Below are 24,407 nucleotides of genomic sequence, written 5' to 3'. Positions count from 1 at the left end.
CCCTCTTACTCTCTCTCTCTCTCCCGTCTCCCCCCTCTCTCTCTCTCTCTCTCTCATCAAACAGCTTCTATTTAGTTGTTAGGAGTGAGTAAGGATTGTGTAGGACTCAATATCCTTTTTCTCTCTGTTATCCTGTCTCCTCATCCTGTCTCCTCATCCTGTCTCCTCATCCTGTCTCCTCATCCTGTCCCTTCATCCTGTCTCCTCATCCTGTCTCCTCATCCTGTCTCCTAATCCTGTCCCTTCATCCTGTCTCCTCATCCTGTCCCTTCATCCTGTCTCCTCATCCTGTCTCCTCATCCTGTCCCTTCATCCTGTCTCCTCATCCTGTCCCTTCATCCTGTCCCTTCATCCTGTCTCCTCATCCTGTCTCCTCATCCTGTCCCCTCATCCTGTCTCCTGTTCATTCCCATGCGTAGCCTATGTTTCTAATGGCAGAATGTTGTACTCTGAACAAACTGCTTAGCTAACTAACTATATTCTGCTGCTAGACAGGATGTTTCATTGACTCATGCCTCCAGTTTTACCTACTGCTCTCCTCACTGTGACTGTTATATAACAGTCTACTGCTGTTATTACTGTGACTGTTATAAAACAGTCTACTGCTGTTATTACTGTGACTGTTATATAACAGTCTACTGCTGTTATTACTGTGACTGTTATATAACAGTCTACTGCTGTTATTACTGTGACTGTTATAAAACAGATCGTGTTTGATTTGATGTTTGATGATGTGACTAGCCGATTGGTCTAAAGATGATAGGCGATTGGTCTAAAGATGATGCGACTAGCCGATTGGTCTAAAGATGATGCGACTAGCCGATTGGTCTAAAGATGATGAGACTAGCCGATTGGTCTAAAGATGATGCGACTAGCCGATTGGTCTAAAGATGATGCGACTAGCCGATTGGTCTAAAGATGATGCGACTAGCCGATTGGTCTAAAGATGATGCGACTAGCCGATTGGTCTAAAGATGATGCGACTAGCCGATTGGTCTAAAGATGATGCGACTAGCCGATTGGTCTAAAGATGATGCGACTAGCCGATTGGTCTAAAGATGATGCGACTAGCCGATTGGTCTAAAGATGATGCGACTAGCCGATTGGTCTAAAGATGATGCGACTAGCCGATTGGTCTAAAGATGATGCGACTAGCCGATTGGTCTAAAGATGATGCGACTAGCCGATTGGTCTAAAGATGATGCGACTAGCCGATTGGTCTAAAGATGATGCGACTAGCCGATTGGTCTAAAGATGATGCGACTAGCCGATTGGTCTAAAGATGATGCGACTAGCCGATTGGTCTAAAGATGATGCGACTAGCCGATTGGTCTAAAGATGATGCGACTAGCCGATTGGTCTAAAGATGATGCGACTAGCCGATTGGTCTAAAGATGATGCGACTAGCCGATTGGTCTAAAGATGATGCGACTAGCCGATTGGTCTAAAGATGATGCGACTAGCCGATTGGTCTAAAGATGATGTGACTAGCCGATTGGTCTAAAGATGATGTGACTAGCCTATTGGTCTAAAGATGATGTGACTAGCCTATTGGTCTAAAAATGATGTGACTAGCCTATTGGTCTAAAGATGATGTGACTAGCCGATTGGTCTAAAGATGATGTGACTAGCCTATTGGTCTAAAGATGATGTGACTAGCCGATTGGTCTAAAGATGATGTGACTAGCCGATTGGTCTAAAGATGATGTGACTAGCCGATTGGTCTAAAGATGATGTGACTAGCCGATTGGTCTAAAGATGATGTGACTAGCCGATTGGTCTAAAGATGATGTGACTAGCCGATTGGTCTAAAGATGATGCGACTAGCCGATTGGTCTAAAGATCATACATTCATACTTTGATCAAGGAATAAACAGCCAGTCTCTTTATGAAAGGAAAGTTCATATCCAGCACTTGAACTTGAAGAAATCCTGCAGATCCTTGTCTTCCACTGATTTGTCATGGATCCCAGCATACACTCTCTTCAGAAGGCTGCTCATGAACTTCCCTTCGAGGATGTTGATGTATTTCTCAAGGCAACCTTCACATACAAAACACAAATCAAACACGATCTGATGAGGCTGAAGCATTACCCTTAACATTCACTTATATTATTTATACCATTTTAAGTAGTAAGCCATTTTGAAAGAGAATTCAGTAAGAGATTGTATATATTTTTTAAACGACACACTTCCCTTTAGCTTCTGCCTACTATACATACAGATGTAGGATCTTAATTTGATCACCCTGTTGCAGGAAATTTGCTGCACCGCAGGGAATGCTAACTTGTAGTGTATTCTACTAAGGCTTCTAGAGATACTGTATTAAACTTACACTTTTAAAAATTTCATCCTTGATTTAGCCAAACAAAAAAATGTACGAACCCCTACAAAAATGCTAATTAACTATAATCCTCACAATAATTCTAATTTCCTGTTGTTGCAGGATTATTTTCCTGCTGTGAGAAACGGGTCAAATTAAGATCCATACATGTGCATTTAATTTGTCTTCCAAATGTTCATTTGCATACAGGAAGGAGGGCTCAGTTCAATCTGTATAGCGGAAGATCCGTGTTATAGATCGATTTAAATGTTAAAGGCAATGTTCCTCTATTCACGGTAAACACCGACAAAAATGTCATCTCATCCTGAAATGACCTTCATGACCTTCGCAAATCTTCTGCGATACTGCAGCAATACGGATTTAATCCTGCTCTATGGGTTGGGACAGAAAAATGGATCCCGGGCATGCGAGAATATGGGTCACGAATTATGAGAATACATCTATGAAATCGCACACCGTCTTCTTCATTTGGGTCGTTGGAGGAAGATTTTGGGTACGTTTCTCAAAAAACATCTGATGCATACACTTCCAAGACGGTTCTAATGAAAAGATAACTCACCCAGGTCCATGACTTTCCCGTAGGCGATGAGGTTGTGTCTCAGCTCTGGGGTTCTAATGAAACGATAACTCACCCAGGCCCATGACTTTCCCGTAGGCGATGAGGTTGTGTCTCAGCTCTGGGGTTCTAATGAAAAGATAACTCACCCAGGCCCATGACTTTCCCGTAGGCGATGAGGTTGTGTCTCAGCTCTGAGGTTCTAATGAAAAGATAACTCACCCAGGCCCATGACTTTCCCGTAGGCGATGAGGTTGTATCTCAGCTCTGGGGTTCTAATGAAAGGATAACTCACCCAGGCCCATGACTTTCCCGTAGGCGATGAGGTTGTATCTCAGCTCTGGGGTTCTAATGAAAGGATAACTCACCCAGGCCCATGACTTTCCCGTAGGCGATGAGGTTGTATCTCAGCTCTGGGGTTCTAATGAAAAGATAACTCACCCAGACCCATGACTTTCCCGTAGGCGATGAGGTTGTATCTCAGCTCTGGGGTTCTAATGAAAAGATAACTCACCCAGGCCCATGACTTTCCCGTAGGCGATGAGGTTGTGTCTCAGCTCTGGGGTTCTAATGAAAAGATAACTCACCCAGGCCCATGACTTTCCCGTAGGCGATGACGTTGTGTCTCAGCTCTGGGGTTCTAATGAAAAGATAACTCACCCAGGCCCATTACTTTCCCGTAGGCGATGAGGTTGTGTCTCAGCTCTGGGGTTCTAATGAAAAGATAACTCACCCAGGCCCATTACTTTCCCGTAGGCGATGAGGTTGTGTCTCAGCTCTGGGTGCTCGTAGAGGCCTTGTTTCATCAGGATGCGTACGATCTCTCCGGTGATGAAGGCGTCGTCAAAGTTCTGCTCTGAGACGGGCTTCAGGGGGAACCGACAGTACACCTCTACAGCAGCCAGGGGGTCGGACTGCCCCAGCATCTCTGCCAGCTCAATGTACGCATCGTGGACCTGTTGATCAATCACATTGTATCTGAAAGGTGTTCACCAATATTCTAGACACAACCTGGACTTAGATAAACATAATCTAGACATAACCTGGAAGAACACTCCAAACTGACCAATCATTGGATGGAGGCAACAATAACAGGAAGACCACTCCAAACTGACCAATCATTGGATGGAGCCAACAATAACAGGAAGACCACTCCAAACTGACCAATCATTGGATGGAGGCAACAATAACAGGAAGACCACTCCAAACTGACCAATCATTGGATGGAGCCAACAATAACAGGAAGACCACTCCAAACTGACCAATCATTGGATGGAGCCAACAATAACAGGAAGACCACTCCAAACTGACCAATCATTGGATGGAGCCAACAATAACAGGAACAGCTGTACTAACTGTATAATAACTGATAGTAATATGTGACCTCTGGTGCCATGGTGATGACCTCCTGGTAGAGCTGGTGTGCCTGGTCGTGGCTGTCTGCGGAGCGGGAGAGGGCACGGGCCAAGCCGAGACGAGGGGCATGGGATCGACGGTTCAACAGAGCTTTGGGGAGAACGTTGCTACTCTCTGCCACAGCTGACTCTGTAGTCATACAGACACAACCCACAGACAGAGCAATCGGTTCTAAATGGAGCAATACTAAGTAGCCCACACACAGAAAATGACACAATCAATTAAATGAATAGTGGGCTAAACCCAACAGCGCTCCTCAGTGTTACTAGGCCAAAGACGGGATACCCTTGAGTATAATTCCTACCCTGGTTGGTAGCCTACCTTCTGTGGGCCCAGGTTTGGCTGGGCTTGGGGAGCAGTCTGGTTTAGACTTGCTGGGGGAGATGAGCTGGGTCTTGGAGCTGCTGGGCTTGGCAGGGCCAGGAGTTTTGGCTGCTCCAACTTGCCCCCTGCTGAGTACAAACAGACACTACTTGGATCAGGGTTGGGCTCAATTTCCATTTCAATTAAAACAATTCAGACTGGAATTTCAGTATACTTCCTGAATTGACTGAATTTAAATATCCTTTTACTCAACCCTGACTGGGAAAACTAATGATAGATAAAACACACGTGTCCAAAAGCATGTCGTTCCCATTCCTTCGAATACCTCTCTCATTAGGCAGTGTTCTACATGAAATACTGAGTCTTAAAAGCAGGCAGAAGAAGGAGTTTACAGGCAGGGGAGGTGCATCTGCAGCAACAGAAATCAGCTACTGCGTAACATTTATGCTCTCCAACACGTCTACAGTCTATCTGACTGACCTGGATGGAGACACGGTGGCTGGAAGGGCAGTAGAGGGGGTGTGTTTGGCTGGAGAGGCAGTAGAGGGAGTGTTTTTGGCTGGAGGGGCAGTAGAGGGGGTGTTTTTGGCTGGAGGGGCAGTCTTGCCTCCTCTCGTGGGGGTCTTGGCTGCAGCCGCAGTACCCCCTCTAGCAGGACCTCCCATGCCACGCCCACACCCTCTCCCGGCAGCCACTGCAGTGTCAGGAGGCCCAGAGCCACCCCCACCCGCTCCCTGGCTGGCTGTCCCCTTGACTGCCTTCTCCTTGTCTGCTGCCAGCCTGTCCTGCCACCACTGCTGCTCTGAGGGAGGGGGAGGGATGGCACAAGGCTCAGTTGCATATATCAACGTGAGCACACACACACACACACACTTCATTAATATCCCCCCCCCCCCCCCCCACACACACACCCTTCCTTAATACCCCCCCCCCCCCCCCCCACACACACACACACACTTAATTAATATCCACACACACACACTTCATTAATATCCCCAAACACACACACACACACTTCATTAATATCCCCAAACACACACACACACACACACTTCATTAATATCCCCCCCCCCACACACACACACACACACACTTCATTAATATCCCCAAACACACACACACACTTCATTAATATCCCCAAACACACACACACACACACACACACACACACACACTTCATTAATATCCCCCCCCACACACACACTTCATTAATATCCCCAAACACACACACACACACACTTCATTAATATCCCCCCCCACACACACACACTTCATTAATATCCCCAAACACACACACTTCATTAATATCCCCCCCCACACACACACACACACACACACACACACACACACACACACACACACACACACACACACACACACACACACACACACACACACACTTCATTAATATCCCCAAACACACACACTTCATTAATATCCCCCCCCCCCACACACACACACACACACACACACACACACACACACACACACACACACACACACACACACACACACACACTTCATTAATATCCCCCCCCACACACACACTTCATTAATATCCCCAAACACACACACACACACACTTCATTAATATCCCCCCCCACACACACACACTTCATTAATATCCCCAAACACACACACTTCATTAATATCCCCCCCACACACACACACACACACACACACACACACACACACACACACACACACACACACACACACACACACACACACACACACACACACTTCATTAATATCCCCAAACACACACACTTCATTAATATCCCCCCCCCACACACACACACACACACACACCCACACACACACACACACCCACACACACACCCACACAAACACACTATTTCTCTTACTGGTGAGCTGTGTGGGTGGCTCTCCGCTCTGAGGCTTGTCCTCCAGTTCGATGCTTGCCTGGAAGCTGAGGCAGGCGTTGGCAATGGCTCCTTCTAACCTCTGGGAGCCGTGGTCGTTGTCACACTGAGCCAGCTGGGCCAGCCCCAGGAGACACAGCGCGTGGCTGTCACGAGGAGTCGTTACCACGGCAACCTGGCAGACCTGGACACCCCCGATGGCAGTTTGTTTTGTATGTTTTGTATGCAACACACCCACGATCACAGTCAATCAAAAGATCAGGATCAAAGTGACTTGACGAGCGAGGGGAAAATCTGAGACGTCACCACACAGATCCAGGATCAGATGACTCTACCCTCAATCTTATTATGGGGATGGAAGAATATCTGATGCTGTATCAGTAGGTAGGACAGCGTTTCCCAAACCATGTCCTGAAGACCCCAGGGGATATTCCCTTTTTTTATATAGCCAAAGCTTGATGATAAGTAGATTTATAGATGATTTAATTCAGCACTTGTACTCCTTGGGGTTTCAGAAACACTGGGTTAGGGTCAACTTCAACACCTTGACCTTGACTACCTGAAATGTTGACCTTTGACCCTTTCATATGAGCCCATAAGTTTTGTATTGAACATTTTGGGGTCCCCCTTAACCAAAGATTTGCCTCTCTAATTCATTTTTGGTCGTAGGACAATTTTTTAAATACAGTCTCACCTTCTCCTGCATGTCCATCAGCTCCCTGCAGGCGGGGATGGAGGTGAGGCGGATCAGACCTGTGAGAGCCTGACACCTCTTGGCCACCCAGGCCTGTCTCTCTGTCTTTCCCTGTTTGCCCTGACCCTGAGTCAACCCAGCAGCCTTCTTTTGCTGAATGAGGCTCTGGAGGAGGGCAAAGTGGGCATCTAGCAACACCCACTCCAGCTGCTGGGCCACCTCGTCCCGACACACGCACCGACACACACCGCGGGCTGCCAGCACCACAACACTGTTTTGGGGTAAAGGAATATGGGTACAAACACACACACACACACACACACACACACACACACACACACACACACACACACACACACACACACACACACACACACACACACACACACACACACACACACACACACACACACACACACACACACACACACACACACACACACACACACACATTAAGACAGAGACAGACGAGAATTGTTCTAGGTTCCTGCATATATACTTAAATTCTGTCCTCAACAGAGGTAGGAGTGTGGATTAAAAAAACTGCCAGCATCTGCTGTGACCATTTGCCTCATGCAGCGCAACACATCTCCTTTGCATTGACTTTTTTATTTCACCTTTATTTAGCCAGGTAGGCCAGGTGAGAACACCTTTATTTAACCAGGTAGGCCAGTTGAGAACACCTTTATTTAACCAGGTAGGCCAGGTGAGAACACCTTTATTTAACCAGGTAGGCCAGGTGAGAACACCTTTATTTAACCAGGTTAGGCCAGTTGAGAACACCTTTATTTAACCAGGTTAGGCCAGTTGAGAACACCTTTATTTAACCAGGTAGGCCAGGTGAGAACACCTTTATTTAACCAGGTTAGGCCAGTTGAGAACACCTTTATTTAACCAGGTTAGGCCAGTTGAGAACACCTTTATTTAACCAGGTAGGCCAGGTGAGAACACCTTTATTTAACCAGGTTAGGCCAGTTGAGAACACCTTTATTTAACCAGGTAGGCCAGGTGAGAACACCTTTATTTAACCAGGTTAGGCCAGTTGAGAACACCTTTATTTAACCAGGTAGGCCAGGTGAGAACACCTTTATTTAACCAGGTTAGGCCAGTTGAGAACACCTTTATTTAACCAGGTAGGCCAGGTGAGAACACCTTTATTTAACCAGGTTAGGCCAGTTGAGAACACCTTTATTTAACCAGGTAGGCTAGTTGAGAACACCTTTATTTAACCAGGTAGGCCAGGTGAGAACACCTTTATTTAACCAGGTTAGGCCAGTTGAGAACAAGTTCTCATTTACAACTGCGTCCTGGCCTAGATAAAGCAAAGCAGTGAGACACAAACAACAACACAGAGTTACACATAAACAAACGTACAGTCAATAACACAATAGAAAAATCTATGTACAGTGTGTGCAAATGTAGAAGTGTAAGGAGGTAAGGCAATAAACAGGCCATAGAGGTGAAGTAATTACAATTTAGCATTAATACTGGAGTGATAGATGTGCAGATGATGATGTGCAAGTAGAGATACTGGGGTGCAAAAGAGCAAGAGGGTAAGTAATAAAATGGTTTTGAGGTAGTTGGGTGTGCTATTTACAGATGGGCTGTGTACAGGTACAGTGATTGGTGACAGCTGGTGCTTAAAGTTAGAGAGGGAGATATAAGACTCCAGCTTCAGAGGTTTTTGCAATTCGTTCCAGTCATTGGCAGCAGAGAACTGGAAGGAAAGGCGGCCAAAGTAAGTGTTGGCTTTGGGGATGACCAGTGAGATATACCTGCTGGAGCGTGTGCTACAGGTGGGTGTTGCTATGGTGACCAGTGAGCTGAGATAAGCGGTGCTTTACCTAGCATAGACTTATAGATGACCTGGAGCTAGTGGGTTTGGCGATGAATATGTAGTGAGGGTCAGCCAACAAGAGCATACAGGTCGCAGTGGTGGGTAGTATATGTGGCTTTGGTGACAAAACGGATGGCACTGTGATAGACAAGTTGATCAGGCTGTTGATTGTGGCCTGTGGTATGTTGTCCCACTTCTCTCCAATGGCTGTGAGAAGTTGCTGGATATTGGCGGGAACTGGAACATGCTGTCGTACACATCAATCCAGAGCATTCCAAACATGCTTAATGGGTGACATGTCCAGTGAGTATGCAGGCCATGGAATAACTGGGTGATTTTCAGCTTCCAGGAATTGTGTACAGATCCTTGCGACATGGGGCCGCGCATTATCATACTGAAACATGAGGTGATGGCGATGAATGAATGGCACGACAATGGGCCTCAGAATCTCTTCACAGCATCTCTGTGCATTAAAATTGCCATTGATAAAATGCAATTGTGCTTGTTGTCCGTAACTTATGCCTTCCCACACCATAACCCCACCACCACCATGGGGAACTCTGTTCACAACGTTGTCATCAGCAAACCACTCCACCATGCAATCCCATACACGCTGTCTGTCATCTGCACGGTACAGTTGATACCAGGATTAATCCTTCTCCAGCATGCCAGGTACTCTCTGAAGTCAGTTACGACGCCGAACTGCAGTCAGGTCAAGACCCCGGTGAGGACGACAAGCATGCAGATGAGCTTCCCTGAGACGGTGTCTGACAGTTTGTGGAGCAATTCTTCAGTTGTGCAAACCCACAGTTTCCTCAACTTTCCTGGTGGCTGGTCTCAGAGGATCCCGCAGATGAAGAAGCTGGATGTGGAGGTCCTGGGCTGGCGTGGTCTGCTGTTGTGAGGCCGGTTGCACGTGCTGCCAAATTCTCTAAAACGAGGTGGCTTATGGTAGAGAAATTAACATTAATGTCTCAGCCTCCAGTATTTATGCTGCAGTAGTTTGTGTCGGGGGGCTGGGGTCAGTTTGTTATATCTGGAGTACTTCTCCTGTCCTATTCGGTGTCCTGTGTGAATCTAAGTGTGCGTTCTCTAATTCTCTCCTTCTCTCTTTCTTTCTCTCTCTCGGAGGACCTGAGCCCTAGGACCATGCCCCAGGACTACCTGACATGATGACTCCTTGCTGTCCCCAGTCCACCTGGCCATGCTGCTGTTCCAGTTTCAACTGACCTGAGCCCTAGGACCATGCCCCAGGACTACCTGACATGATGACTCCTTGCTGTCCCCAGTCTACCTGGCCATGCTGCTGCTCCAGTTTCAACTTCCACCTGACTGTGCTGCTGCTCTAGTTTCAACTGTTCTGCCTTATTATTATTCGACCATGCTGGTCATTTATGAACATTGAACATCTTGACCATGTTCTGTTATAATCTCCACCCGGCACAGCCAGAAGAGGACTGGCCACCCCACATAGCCTGGTTCCTCTCTAGGTTTCTTCCTAGGTATTGGCCTTTCTAGGGAGTTTTTCCTAGCCACCGTGCTTCTCCACCTGCATTGCTTGCTGTTTGGGGTTTTAGGCTGGGTTTCTGTACAGCACTTTGAGATATCAGCTGATGTACGAAGGGCTATATAAATAAATTTGATTTGATTTGATTAAATTATTTGGCAACAGCTCTGGTGGACATTACTGCAGTCACCATGCCAATTGCAAGCTCCCTCAAAACATGAGACATCTGTGTTATTGTGTTGTGTGACACAAATGCACATTTTAGAGTGGCCTTTTAGTGTCCCCAGCACAAGGTGCACCTATGTAACGACCATGCTGTTTTGTCAGCTTCTTGATATGCCACACCTGTCAGGTGGATGGATTATCTCGGCAAAGAAGAAATGTTCACAAACAGGGATGTAAACAAATTTATGCACAACATTTGAGAGAAATAAGCTTTTTTGTGCAAATGAAATATTTCTGGATAAATTGTTTTTTAGTTCAGTATACATACATAGAGACTTGGCAAGACAGAACAAAGAGATTTGAACCAGGCAAGAAACATAAAACTCACGTGTGATAGACCTGCTCTGAGCTCATTGGCTTCTGAGAGAGAGTGTTCTTCTGTTGGAGGGCACCTAGGGTGAGGCAGCCACGCAGGAACTGTGTTCTCACACTGGACAGAGGGTCTGTCACGCTCGGCTCCAAACCACTGAGCTCACATCACGTCAGGAAAAAAAGGGGACGTTTAGCTTACAGAGAAACACTGACTGCACATCATGTAGAAGTGCACTTAAGGAAGTCTGGAAATCAAGATACTCTCTCTCGATCCCGATCTCTGTCTTGCACACACACACACACACACACACACACACACACACACACACACACACACACACACACACACACACACACACACACACACACACACACACACACACACACACACACACACACACACACACACACACACACACACACACACACACACACACACCTGTAGATGTTCTCCATGTTGCAGGACTGTGCTATAACATGCTCCAGGCCTTGTTGTAAAAACAGGGCTGCCTCCTTCTCCACAGCCTCTGAGGCTTCCTCCTGTAGCAGTAGAGCCAGACCTGTGAAGAACCTGCCCACACACACACACGTTCATGAGTTGCCTACCCCTGGCAATGTGACCAATAGGGCCAACCCAGGTCTCCTGCCTGCTACAGATTTGTCGTAGCCCGCTGAGCTAAAGCCAAGGACTTAGCTTGAGGAGTTAAAGCAAGTCTGGTTCCCAGAAGCAACTGCGTTAAACATACTACAGCGCGTGCTGACCTAAGTGCTGGCTGTGAGGGCCGCAGGGCCAGTCCGGTCTGCAGGTGCTGCAGTGCCTCCTTGTTCCTCTTCTGCAACAGCAGCATACGCCCCACGTGGAGGTTGTACTCCCAGAAGTCCTGGTTCAGCGACCAGGCATCCAGGTACTTCAGAAGGGCCCGGTGGATACAGCTCTCTTCGTCCCCCACGCCCGCACTGCCATCCTGAGGTACAAGGGGAGGAACGTCAAAACCCCCTAGTCTGGGTCTGCACCAACAGCGCTCAAACCTAGTCTTGAACTAACGGATCATTCTGATCTATAATGCATTTGAATGGGGCTGTTCTTCCGGGAGCCAGTCAGGTCGAGTGATCTCTGTGCCAGTCTACTTACTCCAAGATCAATGATTGAGAGATCAAAGATGTTCAGAGGCCCTTCACAGGCGGTTCAAATGTCACACATCAACTGGGTCCCACATCCATTGGATGTCTCTCTGACATTATAGCGATACATAGATTAATCTCAATGGTCCCTACCTAGTCCCTGACACTAGAATACCTAGTCCCTGATACTAGAATACCTAGTCCCTAGTCCCTGATACTAGAATACCTAGTCCCTGACACTAGAATACCTAGTCCCTGACACTAGAAGACCTAGTCCCTAGTCCCTGACACTAGAATACCTAGTCCCTGACACTAGAATACCTAGTCCCTAGTCCCTGACACTAGAATACCTAGTCCCTAGTCCCTGATACTGGAATACCTAGCCCCTAGTCCCTGACACTAGAATACCTAGTCCCTAGTCCCTGACACTAGAATACCTAGCCCCTGACACTAGAATACCTAGTCCCTAGTCCCTGACACTAGAATACCTAGTCCCTAGTCCCTGATACTCAAATACCTACTCCCTAGTCCCTGACACTAGAATACTTAGTCCCTAGTCTCTGATACTCAAATACCTAGTCCCTAGTCCCTGACACTAGAATACTTAGTCCCTGATACTAGAATACCTAGTCCCTGACACTAGAATACCTAGTCCCTGATACTAGAAAACCTAGTCCCTAATACTAGAATACCTAGCCCCTGATACTAGAATACCTAGTCCCTGACACTAGAATACCTAGTCCCTGATACTAGAATATCTAGTCCCTGATACTAGAATACCTAGTCCCTGATACTAGAATATCTAGTCCCTGATACTAGAATACCTAGTCCCTGATACTAGAATACCTAGTCCCTGATACTAGAATACCTAGTCCCTGACACTAGAATAGCTAGTCCCTAGTCCTTGACACTAGAATACCTAGTCCCTGATACTAGAATACCTAGTCCCTGATACTAGAATACCTAGTCCCTGATACTAGAAAACCTAGTCCCTAATACTAGAATACCTAGCCCCTGATACTAGAATACCTAGTCCCTGACACTAGAATACCTAGTCCCTGATACTAGAATATCTAGTCCCTGATACTAGAATACCTAGTCCCTGATACTAGAATACCTAGTCCCTGACACTAGAATACCTAGTCCCTGATACTAGAATACCTAGTCCCTGATACTAGAATACCTAGTCCCTGATACTAGAATACCTAGTCCCTGACACTAGAATACCTAGTCCCTGATACTAGAATACCTAGTCCCTGAAACTAGAATACCTAGTCCCTAGTCCCTGACACTAGAATACCTAGTCCCTGACACTAGAATACCTAGTCCCTAGTCCCTGACACTAGAATACCTAGTCCCTGACACTAGAATACCTAGTCCCTAGTCCCTGATACTAGAATACCTAGTCCCTGACACTAGAATACCTAGTCCCTGATACTAGAATACCTAGTCCCTGACACTAGAATACCTAGTCCCTGAAACTAGAATACCTAGTCCCTAGTCCCTGACACTAGAATACCTAGTCCCTGACACTAGAATACCTAGTCCCTGACACTAGAATACCTAGTCCCTAGTCCCTGACACTAGAATGCCAGTCACACCAGAATCATCATCCATGTAGTGGAATTATATTGGCTTAATACAGTGTGGTATTCTAAATCGCGGTTGCGACCCCTGTTGGGGTTTTTCTTCCCCTTTTTCTGGAGAAAGATCTTTTAGACCATTTGAAATGTTATTGAGTAAAATTATTTATTGGTTGTTTTTATAAGAGAAAATGTCATGACGGTTAACGGTTGATATCTTGGAGAATTTAGGTATTTAATTTATTTTCTTCAGATTTGAAAGTTGTGTCATTAGATTTGGGGTGGGTTGTTGTCGCAAGCAATTCTGATGGGGGGCGGGGGGGGGGCTGCTGAAAACATTTGGATACCACTTTCTCAATATATATCTTTGTAATTGTATGTTTGTACCTTGCCTGCCTTCTTGGAGAGGAAGATGAACAGGGTCTGAATGTAGTCTGCTTTGCCTGACTGGCCCTGCTCTTTCAGCTGGTGGTACTCTGTGTCCAGGGCCTGGAGCTGGTTCTCCATGGTAGGCGTGCCAGGGAAGCCATGCAGCTTACACACAGCCAGGATGTCATCCTGACGCGCCGTGGACTTGGCACTGCTCAGGTCCTCAACGTCCCCATCAGACTGGAGTAGGAGGAAGAAGAAGAAGAAGATGAGTCATACACATATGATGAAGAAGAAGAAGAAGAAGAAGAAGATGAGTCATACACATATGATGAAGAAGAAGATGAGTTATACACATATGATGAAGAAGAAGAAGAAGAAAATGAGACATACACATATGATGATGAAGAAGAAGAAGAAGATGAGTCATACACATATTCAAATTGGTCATGTTCTGGAGTGAAGGGTGTGTTACACAAGAACAGGGTTTGGTATGTTATTTTCTACATGTAAACCATTACAGTTAGTAGTTACTTGTCCAAAATAGTAGTAACCTAACGTTTGGATTAATTAAACTCAGTAGTGTAATCTGATTACTTTCAGTCAGAGGCAACCCGTTATTCAGGGCAGGCAGGGCAGAGCCTGTTTCGAGCCCCACATTTTTTGGGGGGGTTTACCTGTTTTGCATGTTATTTTAGCATTAATACGTGTCACATATCAGTTTGCAAACAATGTAAAAAAATATATATATAATTGAGTTAATGAAGCCGCATGCAAACATGGTCTCTTTTTTGTTTTCTTGAGTAAGGCAACCCCAAAATGCAGGTGTTTCAGTCCAGCTCAGTGCTTTCTGTGGTCGTGGGGCAAGCCAGCAGAAAATACGGAACGTTGTGCCGTGATTGGCTCAGTGTTCTGTCACTCATGGGGAGACAACGTCACCGCTAAGTCTAAGGGTAGAGCTCGAAAATTCTAGTCCCTTGGGTGCTGCCATAGAGTTAGAAGTGCCCATCCAAGAAGGCTCAAGGTCATTGGCCACAGATAAAATGATGTCAATTCACGTTATATCTACAGCAGCTTTGATTGGACTGATCATGTCAACGTCATACGTACAAAATCTTAGCTAGCAGTCATCATCACGAATCAAGTCGACAATCTACTGGCAAATCGTTTTTAATCATTGTCATATAAAGGGAAATAAGGAAGTGAAATTATAGATAGAACGTATCGGTGGTCATCGGCCATTGGACATAAACGTTACACAACAAGTTGGAAATCGCAAATTCAACAATAAGTGGTTTGGCCCTGCGATAGACTAGCGTCCTGTTCAGGGGGCTGTACATCAAGCTGTTTCACGCTACAGAATTAGGAGATTGGCCCATAGGGCAGGAGCCTTTCTGGCTTGGCCACGGCTTCCTTACTTTCCTCCTCAGGCCGTACATCTCTGCTGCATAGTGTTGCTCCTCCAGGGCCAGCCCCAGGAGGAAGTGGAGTCTGGGTTCTCGGGGCTTCAGCTTGATGGCTGAGGCATAATAGACAGCAGCCTGCTCCAGACAGTCCAGAGGAGACTGACCAACCTCATACTGCAGCAGGTCACCTGGGTAGGTCCAGTACACACACACACACACACACACACACACACACACACACACACACACACACACACACACACACACACACACACACACACACACACACACACAGGCACACAGGCACACACACACACACACACAGGCACACACACACACACACACACACACACACACACACACACACACACACACACACACACACACACGCACACAGGCACACACACACACACACACACACAGGCACACACACACACACACACACACACACACACACACACACACACACACACACACACACACAGGCACACACACACACACACACACACACACACACACACACACACACACACACGTACACACACACACACACACACACACACAATGAGGAAAAGGCTATTCTGTGCCAGCCTCATTTTTACTTAAGATCGCCTGCATCTTTTTTGCATGAATTATTAAATGGTTGTAAATTGCTTTTGCAAAATCAAACTTTATCTGTCGCTTTACGTTGTTGTCAAGCCCTTTGCATCCCAGAGGAAAATAAAGAGCCTCTATTTTAACACACATGATGGAAGTATCGCCACGGCTCATGTTGTTTTACAGCCTCTTACACTCTAGAACAATCTAAGCCTCCCTCCCTAACTATGGCTTCATAGCACTGACACACCAAAGGGTCATTCCACCTCAGAAAACACAAGAAAGAGGATTTGGACACCCACCATCTCAGATTGGTCTAAAATTGTTTAGTAACCCTGCAATATTATTTTGTTGGAATATAATTTGATCTCTGAGAAATTAAGCTATTTGACTGCATGCAAATTGGCCATTTTAATGTATAGGATTCATATAATAGTCAATAAATATATTACCTAACATTCCAATTGGGGCCAAACTTTTTTTATACCAATTGAGTAAGACATGAGAAAAATCCAAAGGAATTGTCAAAACCCACTGGGCAAGGATGTCAATTCAATGTCTATTCCACAGCGGTTCAACATAATTAAATTGAAATGACATTGAAACAACGATTGATTGAACCAGTGTGTGCCCAGTGAGAAGCCACCCACGGACCCCCCCTACACCAACAACGAGTACACAGTAAGGAACCCAATATGTAATTTAGTCATTTGAGTAAACTATCCCTTTAGCATCGGGATTCTTAAAGAAAAAAAGAAAACACCTAACAGCACCATCTAGTGGTCAGAACCTAGAAAAATCAAGATCTAGCATCACTGTAAATCTAGCATCACTGGGAATGACCCCAGTGAACTGACCCCAGTGGACTGACCCCAGTGGACTGACTCCAGTGAGACTGACCCCAGTGGAATGACCCCAGTAGACTGACCCCAGTGGAATGACCCCAGTAGACTGACCCCAGTGGAATGACCCCATTGGCATGACCCCAGTGGAATGACCCCAGTGGAATGACCCCAATGGCATGACCCCAGTGGACTGACCCCAGTGGAATGACCCCAGTGGACTGACCCCAATGGAATGACCCCAGTGGACTGACCCCAATGGAATGACCCCAGTGGAATGACCCCAGTGGAATGGCCCCAATGGAATGACCCCAATGGAATGACCCCAGTGGTCCCCAGTGGACTGACCCCAGTGTAATGACCCCAGTGGACTGACCCCAGTGGAATGACCCCAATGGAATGACCCCAGTGGAATGACCCCAGTGGAATGACCCCAGTGGAATGACCCCAATGGCATGACCCCAGTGGAATGACCCCAAGTGGAATGACCCCAATGGAATGACCCCAAGTGGAATGACCCCAAGTGGAATGACCCCAGTGGACTGACCCCAGTGCGACTGACCCCGATGGAATGACCCCAGTGGACTGACCCCAGTGGAATGACCCCAGTGGACTGACCCCAATGTAATGACCCCAGTGGACTGACCCCAATGGAATGACCCCAGTAGAATGACCCCAGTGGAATGACCCCAATGGAATGACCCCAATGGAATGACCCCAGTGGAATGACCCCAGTGGAATGACCCCAGTAGACTGACCCCAGTGGAATGACCCCATTGGCATGACCCCAGTGGAATGACCCCAGTGGAATGACCCCAATGGCATGACCCCAGTGGACTGACCCCAGTGGAATGACCCCAGTGGACTGACCCCAATGGAATGACCCCAGTGGACTGACCCCAGTGGAATGACCCCAGTGGAATGGCCCCAGTGAGACTGACCCCGATGGAATGACCCCAGTGGAATGACCCCAGTGGACTGACCCCAATGTAATGACCCCAGTGGACTGACCCCAATGGAATGACCCCAGTGGAATGACCCCAATGGCATGACCCCAGTGGACTGACCCCAGTGGAATGACCCCAGTGGACTGACCCCAATGGAATGACCCCAGTGGACTGACCCCAGTGGACTGACCCCAATGGAATGACCCCAGTGGAATGACCCCAGTGGAATGGCCCCAGTGAGACTGACCCCGATGGAATGACCCCAGTGGAATGACCCCAGTGGACTGACCCCAATGTAATGACCCCAGTGGACTGACCCCAATGGAATGACCCCAATGGAATGACCCCAGTGGAATGACCCCAGTGGAATGGCCCCAATGGAATGACCCCAATGGAATGACCCCAGTGGACTGACCCCAGTGGAATGACCCCAATGGAATGACCCCAGTGAACTGACCCCAGTGGAATGACCCCAGTGGAATGACCCCAATGGCATGACCCCAATGGAATGACCCCAGTGGTCCCCAGTGGACTGACCTCAGTGGAATGACCCCAGTGGAATGACCCCAGTGGAATGACCCCAATGGCATGACCCCAGTGGACTGACTCCAGTGAGACTGACCCCAGTGGAATGACCCCAGTGGAATGACACCAGTGGAATGACCCCAGTAGACTGACCCCAGTGGAATAACCCCAGTAGACTGACCCCAGTGGAATGACCCCAGTGGCATGACCCCAGTGGAATGACCCCAGTGGAATGACCCCATTGGCATGACCCCAGTGGAATGACCCCAGTGGAATGACCCCAGTGGAATGACCCCAGTGGAATGACCCCAAAGCCACACGTTCTAAATGAATAATCAGCACAAAAGAGGAAACTGGTGCTTGTTTCCAAGACTTCTTGCACTTTGAACTCTGAAAGACTCTTTACGGATCCTCATTCAAGACCATCATGGAAGACTGTTAAAGGTGTCTTTAAACGACGCTAATGCTAACTAGCCTCTCTTCGTGTATTTTTTCAATAAGCAAGGCTAATTTGCTATCTTAACACTAACTAGCCACTCTTTGTGTATTTTTCCAATGGGGAAGGCTAATCCGCTATGCTCACAGAGGTTTGGCTTAGCTGCGTTGGATGGAAACTCTTACCGACCTGGTTTGGGCAGACGCTCTCTGTAGAGTTTCAGATTGTCCTGGGCCAGGGAACACAGATTATCGACACTATCCTGTCCTATTGCCTTTTGTAGTCTCTTCTCCCAGTTACGCACCTGTCAAGAACAAAGGAAATATCCTCACTTATGCAGAATGAATGATGCATCATCAGCAACACAATAGCAGAGACTCTATCTAATGAGATGACAAAGGTTTGAACAATCTTAGCAACAACGATGATAGCGAATAGAACAAGATATGAAAACTAGGCGATGCTTTACAATATTTCAGTTCTTTGTAGGACATAAACTTAGCAGAGACTCTATCCAATGAGATGACAAAGGTTTGAACAATCTTAGCAACAACGATGATAGCGAATAGAACAAGATATGAAAACTAGGCGATGCTTTACAATATTTCAGTTCTTTGTAGGACATAAACTTAGCAGAGACTCTATCCAATGAGATGACAAAGGTTTGAACAATCTTAGCAACAACGATGATAGCGAATAGAACAAGATATGAAAACTAGGTGATGCTTTACAATATTTCAGTTCTTTGTAGGACATAAACTATGTAAATACCTTGTATCAGTGAGTAATCCATAAGTAGAGTGTTGCACTGTAATTACATAGCTTTAGTAATTTTCAAAGTCTAAACCTCTATCATAGGTAACCATATGTAAAGTGTTCTTGTTACCTCCAAAGTGTGTTTGGTTTCTATCTCCAAGCAGGTCGAGGATGCAGCAAAATGCTTCTTGTACCAGCTCGTCTCAGTGACGTCCTGAAAGAAAGGTACATTTAAAGCTGAAATCCACATCAGAGGAAACGGTGCCACTATTCAACCCAGCACATACAGTATGCTATGTTATTGTTTTTGTTTTGATGGAGAGGAGAGGATGAGGAGGAGAGGAGGAGAGGAGGAGAGGATGAGGAGGAGAGGAGAGGAGGAGGAGAGGATGAGGAGGAGAGGAGGAGAGGAGAGGAGAGGAGGAGAGGAGGAGAGGAGAGGAGGAGGAGAGGATGAGGAGGAGAGGAGGAGAGGAGAGGAGGAGAGGAGGAGGAGAGGATGAGGAGGAGAGGAGGAGAGGAGAGGAGAGGAGAGGAGGAGAGGAGGAGAGGAGAGGAGGAGGAGAGGATGAGGAGGAGAGGAGGAGAGGAGAGGAGGAGGAGAGGATGAGGAGAGGAGAGGAGGAGGAGGAGAGGATGAGGAGGATGAGGAGGAGAGGATGAGGAGGAGAGGAGAGGATGAGGAGGAGAGGAGAGGAGGAGAGGAGGAGAGGAGAGGAGGAGGAGAGGAGAGGAGGAGGAGAGGATGAGGAGGAGAGGAGAGGATGAGGAGGAGAGGAGAGGAGGAGGAGAGGAGAGGAGGAGGAGAGGATGAGGAGGAGAGGAGGAGAGGAGGAGAGGAGAGGAGGAGGAGAGGATGAGGAGGAGAGGAGGAGAGGAGAGGAGAGGAGGAGAGGAGGAGAGGAGAGGAGGAGGAGAGGATGAGGAGGAGAGGAGGAGAGGAGAGGAGGAGGAGAGGATGAGGAGGAGAGGAGGAGAGGAGAGGAGGAGGAGGAGAGGATGAGGAGGATGAGGAGGAGAGGATGAGGAGGAGAGGAGAGGATGAGGAGGAGAGGAGAGGAGGAGAGGAGGAGGAGGAGAGGAGGAGAGGAGGAGGAGGAGAGGAGGAGAGGATGAGGAGGAGAGGAGGAGAGGAGGAGAGGAGGAGGAGGAGAGGATGAGGAGGAGAGGAGGAGGAGGAGAGGAGGAGAGGAGGAGGAGAGGATGAGGAGGAGAGGAGGAGGAGGAGAGGAGGAGAGGAGGAGAGGAGGAGAGGAGGAGGAGGAGAGGATGAGGAGGAGAGGAGGAGGAGGAGGAGAGGATGAGGAGGAGAGGAGAGGAGAGGAGAGGAGAGGAGAGGAGAGGAGAGGAGAGGAGAGGAGAGGAGAGGAGAGGAGAGGAGAGGAGAGGAGAGGAGAGGAGAGGAGAGGAGAGGAGAGGAGAGGAGAGGAGAGGAGAGGAGACGAGACGAGACGAGAGGAGAGGAGGAGGAGCATAGATATCGATGGCTGTGATTTTCAGTGCTCTGCACATACGTGTGCACACACACACAGACACACAGACACAGACACACACGTCAATGTTTCATGCTGACCTTTGGGTCCAGGTCCGTTGAGGGTTTGTGTGGACACTCCAGTGCATGTGACCCCACTTCAGCCAGTTTCCCCACACTCTCACATCCTTTTCCAAGAGGTAACAGAGACATGCCATGATTAACGACAAACACACAGTAGATGTGGCAATATCTCTAACTGCTGATTAGCTGATATTGATATGAGTGAAATTTGAACATTACAACATTATTTCAATATAATATAATAATCATATTTGAGAAAGTAATCATCGTTCTGGCTCGTGACCGTGTACCTCGGTATGCAAAGAAGCACTTGACCAGCGCAGAAGACATGGTCTTATCCAGGTCGTGTTCCAGAACCTTCCAGCTGTCTCCGAGGGGACACTCGTTTAGCGGGTCGACCTTCGACCTTCTCGCCAGCATGTCAATGTAGGGGGCTGAGAACAGGTGCTGTGGATCACTGCAGAAAACAGTGTCAGAGTCTCAATTGATGAGAAAGAATCCATGCACATTGATAAATAACCTTGCCTGAGACCAGGGCCCATATTCATAAAACGACTCAGAGTATGAGTGCTGATCTAGGATCAGCTTTTTCCTTTCAGATAATATTGAATATTATTTTATAAACAGGGGGGACTTGATCCTAGATCAGCACTACTCTGAGCTTCTGTGTGACTATGGGCCCTGAAGAGTAAGAGATCTGGGTTCGAACCTGGGTGGTCACACATATAGTATAGTACCGTCAAATTGAAATTTGGACCTCGAAGCCAGTTCCACAGTTTTTTTTCATAATTCTTCCCCTCTTATCAGGGACTAATTTAGTGGGTACCACTAATTATCAGGTAGAAGAGAACACCAGCAGTACTCTGGAACTCCAGGGTAGGATTAGAATACCCCTGCTATAGTAACTTTACCTCCAGGGTAGGATTAGAATACCCCTGCTATAGTAACTTTACCTTCCAGGGTAGGATTAGAATACCCCTGCTATAGTAACTTTACCTTCCAGGGTAGGATTAGAATACCCCTGCTATAGTAACTTTACCTCCAGGGTAGTATTACAATACCCCTGCTATAGTAACTTTACCTCCAGGGTAGGATTAGAATACCCCTGCTATAGTAACTTTACCTACAGGGTAGGATTAGAATACCCCTGCTATAGTAACTTTACCTACAGGGTAGGATTAGAAAACCCCTGCTATAGTAACTTTACCTCCAGGGTAGGATTAGAATACCCCTGCTATAGTAACTTTACCTCCAGGGTAGGATTAGAATACCCCTGCTATAGTAACTTTACCTCCAGGGTAGGATTAGAATACCCCTGCTATAGTAACTTTACCTCCAGGGTAGGATTAGAATACCCCTGCTATAGTCACTCTACCTCTGGTTGATGGATATGGGTCTGTAGAGGGCCGTCAGAGTGACAGGGCACTCATAGGAGACCTGCTCTTTCACATCACTGAAAGACACAGCCATGGGAATCTGCTCTCGCATCACCAACACATAGTACATCTGGGAGTGGTTTTGAAAGAGACATTCTTTAATCCATCAGGAATTACTGAATATTTGATGTATCATTATATCTAAAGTACAAAGATTTAGCAAAGGTTTCCATAAAAAAATGTTGCCAGTACAGTAGCAGTTTGTGTAATTACCTGAGAATTGCTGCCATCTGCTGACAAGACCTTGATACTGACGACAGTTTCTCCAACGGTCAATGGAGAAGGTTGAGAATCACTTTCTTCATTCACTGAAACTTTCATGTTTTTATCAGGAACTTTGGGCAGTATGGTCACCGAATTACAGTAGAAAGGAACTGTGCCTAAATGAAAAGATTACCAGTTTTTTTTAAACAGCACATAAGTCATACAATAAAATAGAAAACATACTTTATTTTCATATATCTTTTTTTTAATGAATATCCACTTACTTGAGTAATCATAGATGTTTGCAGAAAATGTAGGTTGTAATTGAACATTTCCTTCAATTGTAAGATCACTCAACTCTGCAGTCCTAGCAGACAGTTTGGTGACCTCAATGCAATATTTTTTGGAGGTGCCATCCTCGGCTCCCACCTCTATTTCAACCAAATTCAATCCATCATTCAGTTTGATGGACTTTGAGCCATCACCACAAAGCTGAAAATGTCAAATGTATTGATTTGCAAGAGCATGAAGAACAAATTATGTGCCTAGTACACAGTGTAGGATATCTTATAGTATTTAAATATATATATTCGCATCCAAACGTTACTTGGTTGAAACTTACGATTTTATAACTGGCTCCGCAGTCACTTGTGAGCAGGTCCAATGTAACCTGGTCGACATCGCTTGCAACAGTAACTTTATAAGTAGTTACATCTGCTTTGAACGCAGGCTGCAACGTCTGTCCCGAAATTGCAAGCTTCTCCAAATCACAATTGTCCATTTTAGCTTTTCTTTTTAAAGCTTATTGAAACTGTTTTTATTCTAGGATTTCTGTAAACAGTCGCATTGACACTGACGGACTGACATTTCCGTGTCTGTATGTAACCTTGGAAACAAGCTCGTTTTGTTCTCTGTTCAAATACGGAACGCCTTTTGCGTGTCTAAAAAATATATACCTTGACGCGTTCCGTACTCAAATGCCATTAAAAGCCTGATAAGTCCTGTTTATGATGCCGTTGGCACCTACATGAATCACATTATTCTAACTTTACTGTTAAAATAGCAGGTAAATTTTTGTCTTTTTGTCGAGAGCAAAACATTTTTCAATCAAAAATAATTGTTCTGAAACCAAAAACGAGGCCTTAAAGTAAAAAAAAAAAAATCACAATCTAATACTTTGTAATAGAATGAAAAACGTTATGTATTTTGAAAAATGTAATTGAATTTTAAAAAAATAAAATATTCCGCTATCAACCACCCTTCATTTTGGCTAGACTGTCCCCTTTGCTTGCAGTGCAAATTTTTTTTTCTCGCTTTTGAAACTGTTTTGTTCTTCGTTTGCACTTTTGATCCACAGCTGTGGGCAGTCTTCCGTCCATCTTCTACATAGCTAAGTTAGTAGTTAGCGCCTACGATTCAGTGTCGGTTCATAACATTCTACTATATCACATACTGTACATACCGTACATACCGTAGAATGATAAATCACGCAATTATTATTATTATCAAGCTAACCAAAAGCATTTAGC

At 46.3% G+C, this 24,407-nt stretch overlaps 1 protein-coding gene across 2 annotated transcripts; it reads right to left on the bottom strand.

Annotated features, from left to right (window-relative positions):
• Window positions 1–311: 311 nt before the first annotated feature.
• On the bottom strand, window positions 312–23,815 carry LOC109879786 (uncharacterized). Of its 2 annotated transcripts, none has more exons than XM_031805222.1 (20): window positions 23,501–23,815; window positions 23,163–23,370; window positions 22,888–23,054; window positions 22,614–22,744; window positions 21,529–21,695; window positions 21,257–21,342; window positions 19,814–19,897; window positions 19,117–19,231; window positions 15,593–15,768; window positions 14,193–14,414; window positions 11,863–12,065; window positions 11,540–11,671; window positions 11,117–11,254; window positions 7,220–7,490; window positions 6,508–6,709; window positions 5,120–5,441; window positions 4,637–4,764; window positions 4,284–4,444; window positions 3,633–3,855; window positions 312–2,041 (listed from the first exon to the last, which is right to left on the bottom strand). In XM_031805222.1, exons 1-20 carry the CDS (start codon window positions 23,657–23,659, stop codon window positions 1,902–1,904), a joined length of 3,435 nt encoding a protein of 1,144 aa, XP_031661082.1. In that variant the 5' UTR covers window positions 23,660–23,815; the 3' UTR covers window positions 312–1,901. The 2 variants fall into 2 exon arrangements, with proteins under 2 accessions (XP_031661082.1, XP_031661081.1); XM_031805221.1 differs by having other exon boundaries at window positions 4,637–4,767; window positions 23,501–23,814.
• Window positions 23,816–24,407: the final 592 nt, after the last annotated feature.

The sequence above is a fragment of the Oncorhynchus kisutch genome, linkage group LG25, assembly GCF_002021735.2.
Source record: "Oncorhynchus kisutch isolate 150728-3 linkage group LG25, Okis_V2, whole genome shotgun sequence".
In the NCBI taxonomy this organism is placed as follows: domain Eukaryota; kingdom Metazoa; phylum Chordata; class Actinopteri; order Salmoniformes; family Salmonidae; genus Oncorhynchus; species Oncorhynchus kisutch.
The sequence above is the reverse complement of the archived record's forward strand: the minus strand, read 5'-3'. Positions and strand labels throughout refer to the sequence as shown.

Bases quoted from the DNA above. Each gene is read 5' to 3' on its own strand.
- LOC109879786 (XM_031805221.1), bottom strand. From the start codon at position 23,659: ATGGACAATTGTGATTTGGAGAAGCTTGCAATTTCGGGACAGACGTTG. The intron at 15,769-19,116 runs GTCGGTAAGAGT...GGACCTACCCAG, and splicing joins AGAGCGTCTGCCCAAACCAG to GTGACCTGCTGCAGTATGAG. The intron at 7,491-11,116 runs GTGAGTTTTATG...ACCCCAAAACAG, and splicing joins TCAGAGCAGGTCTATCACAC to TGTTGTGGTGCTGGCAGCCC.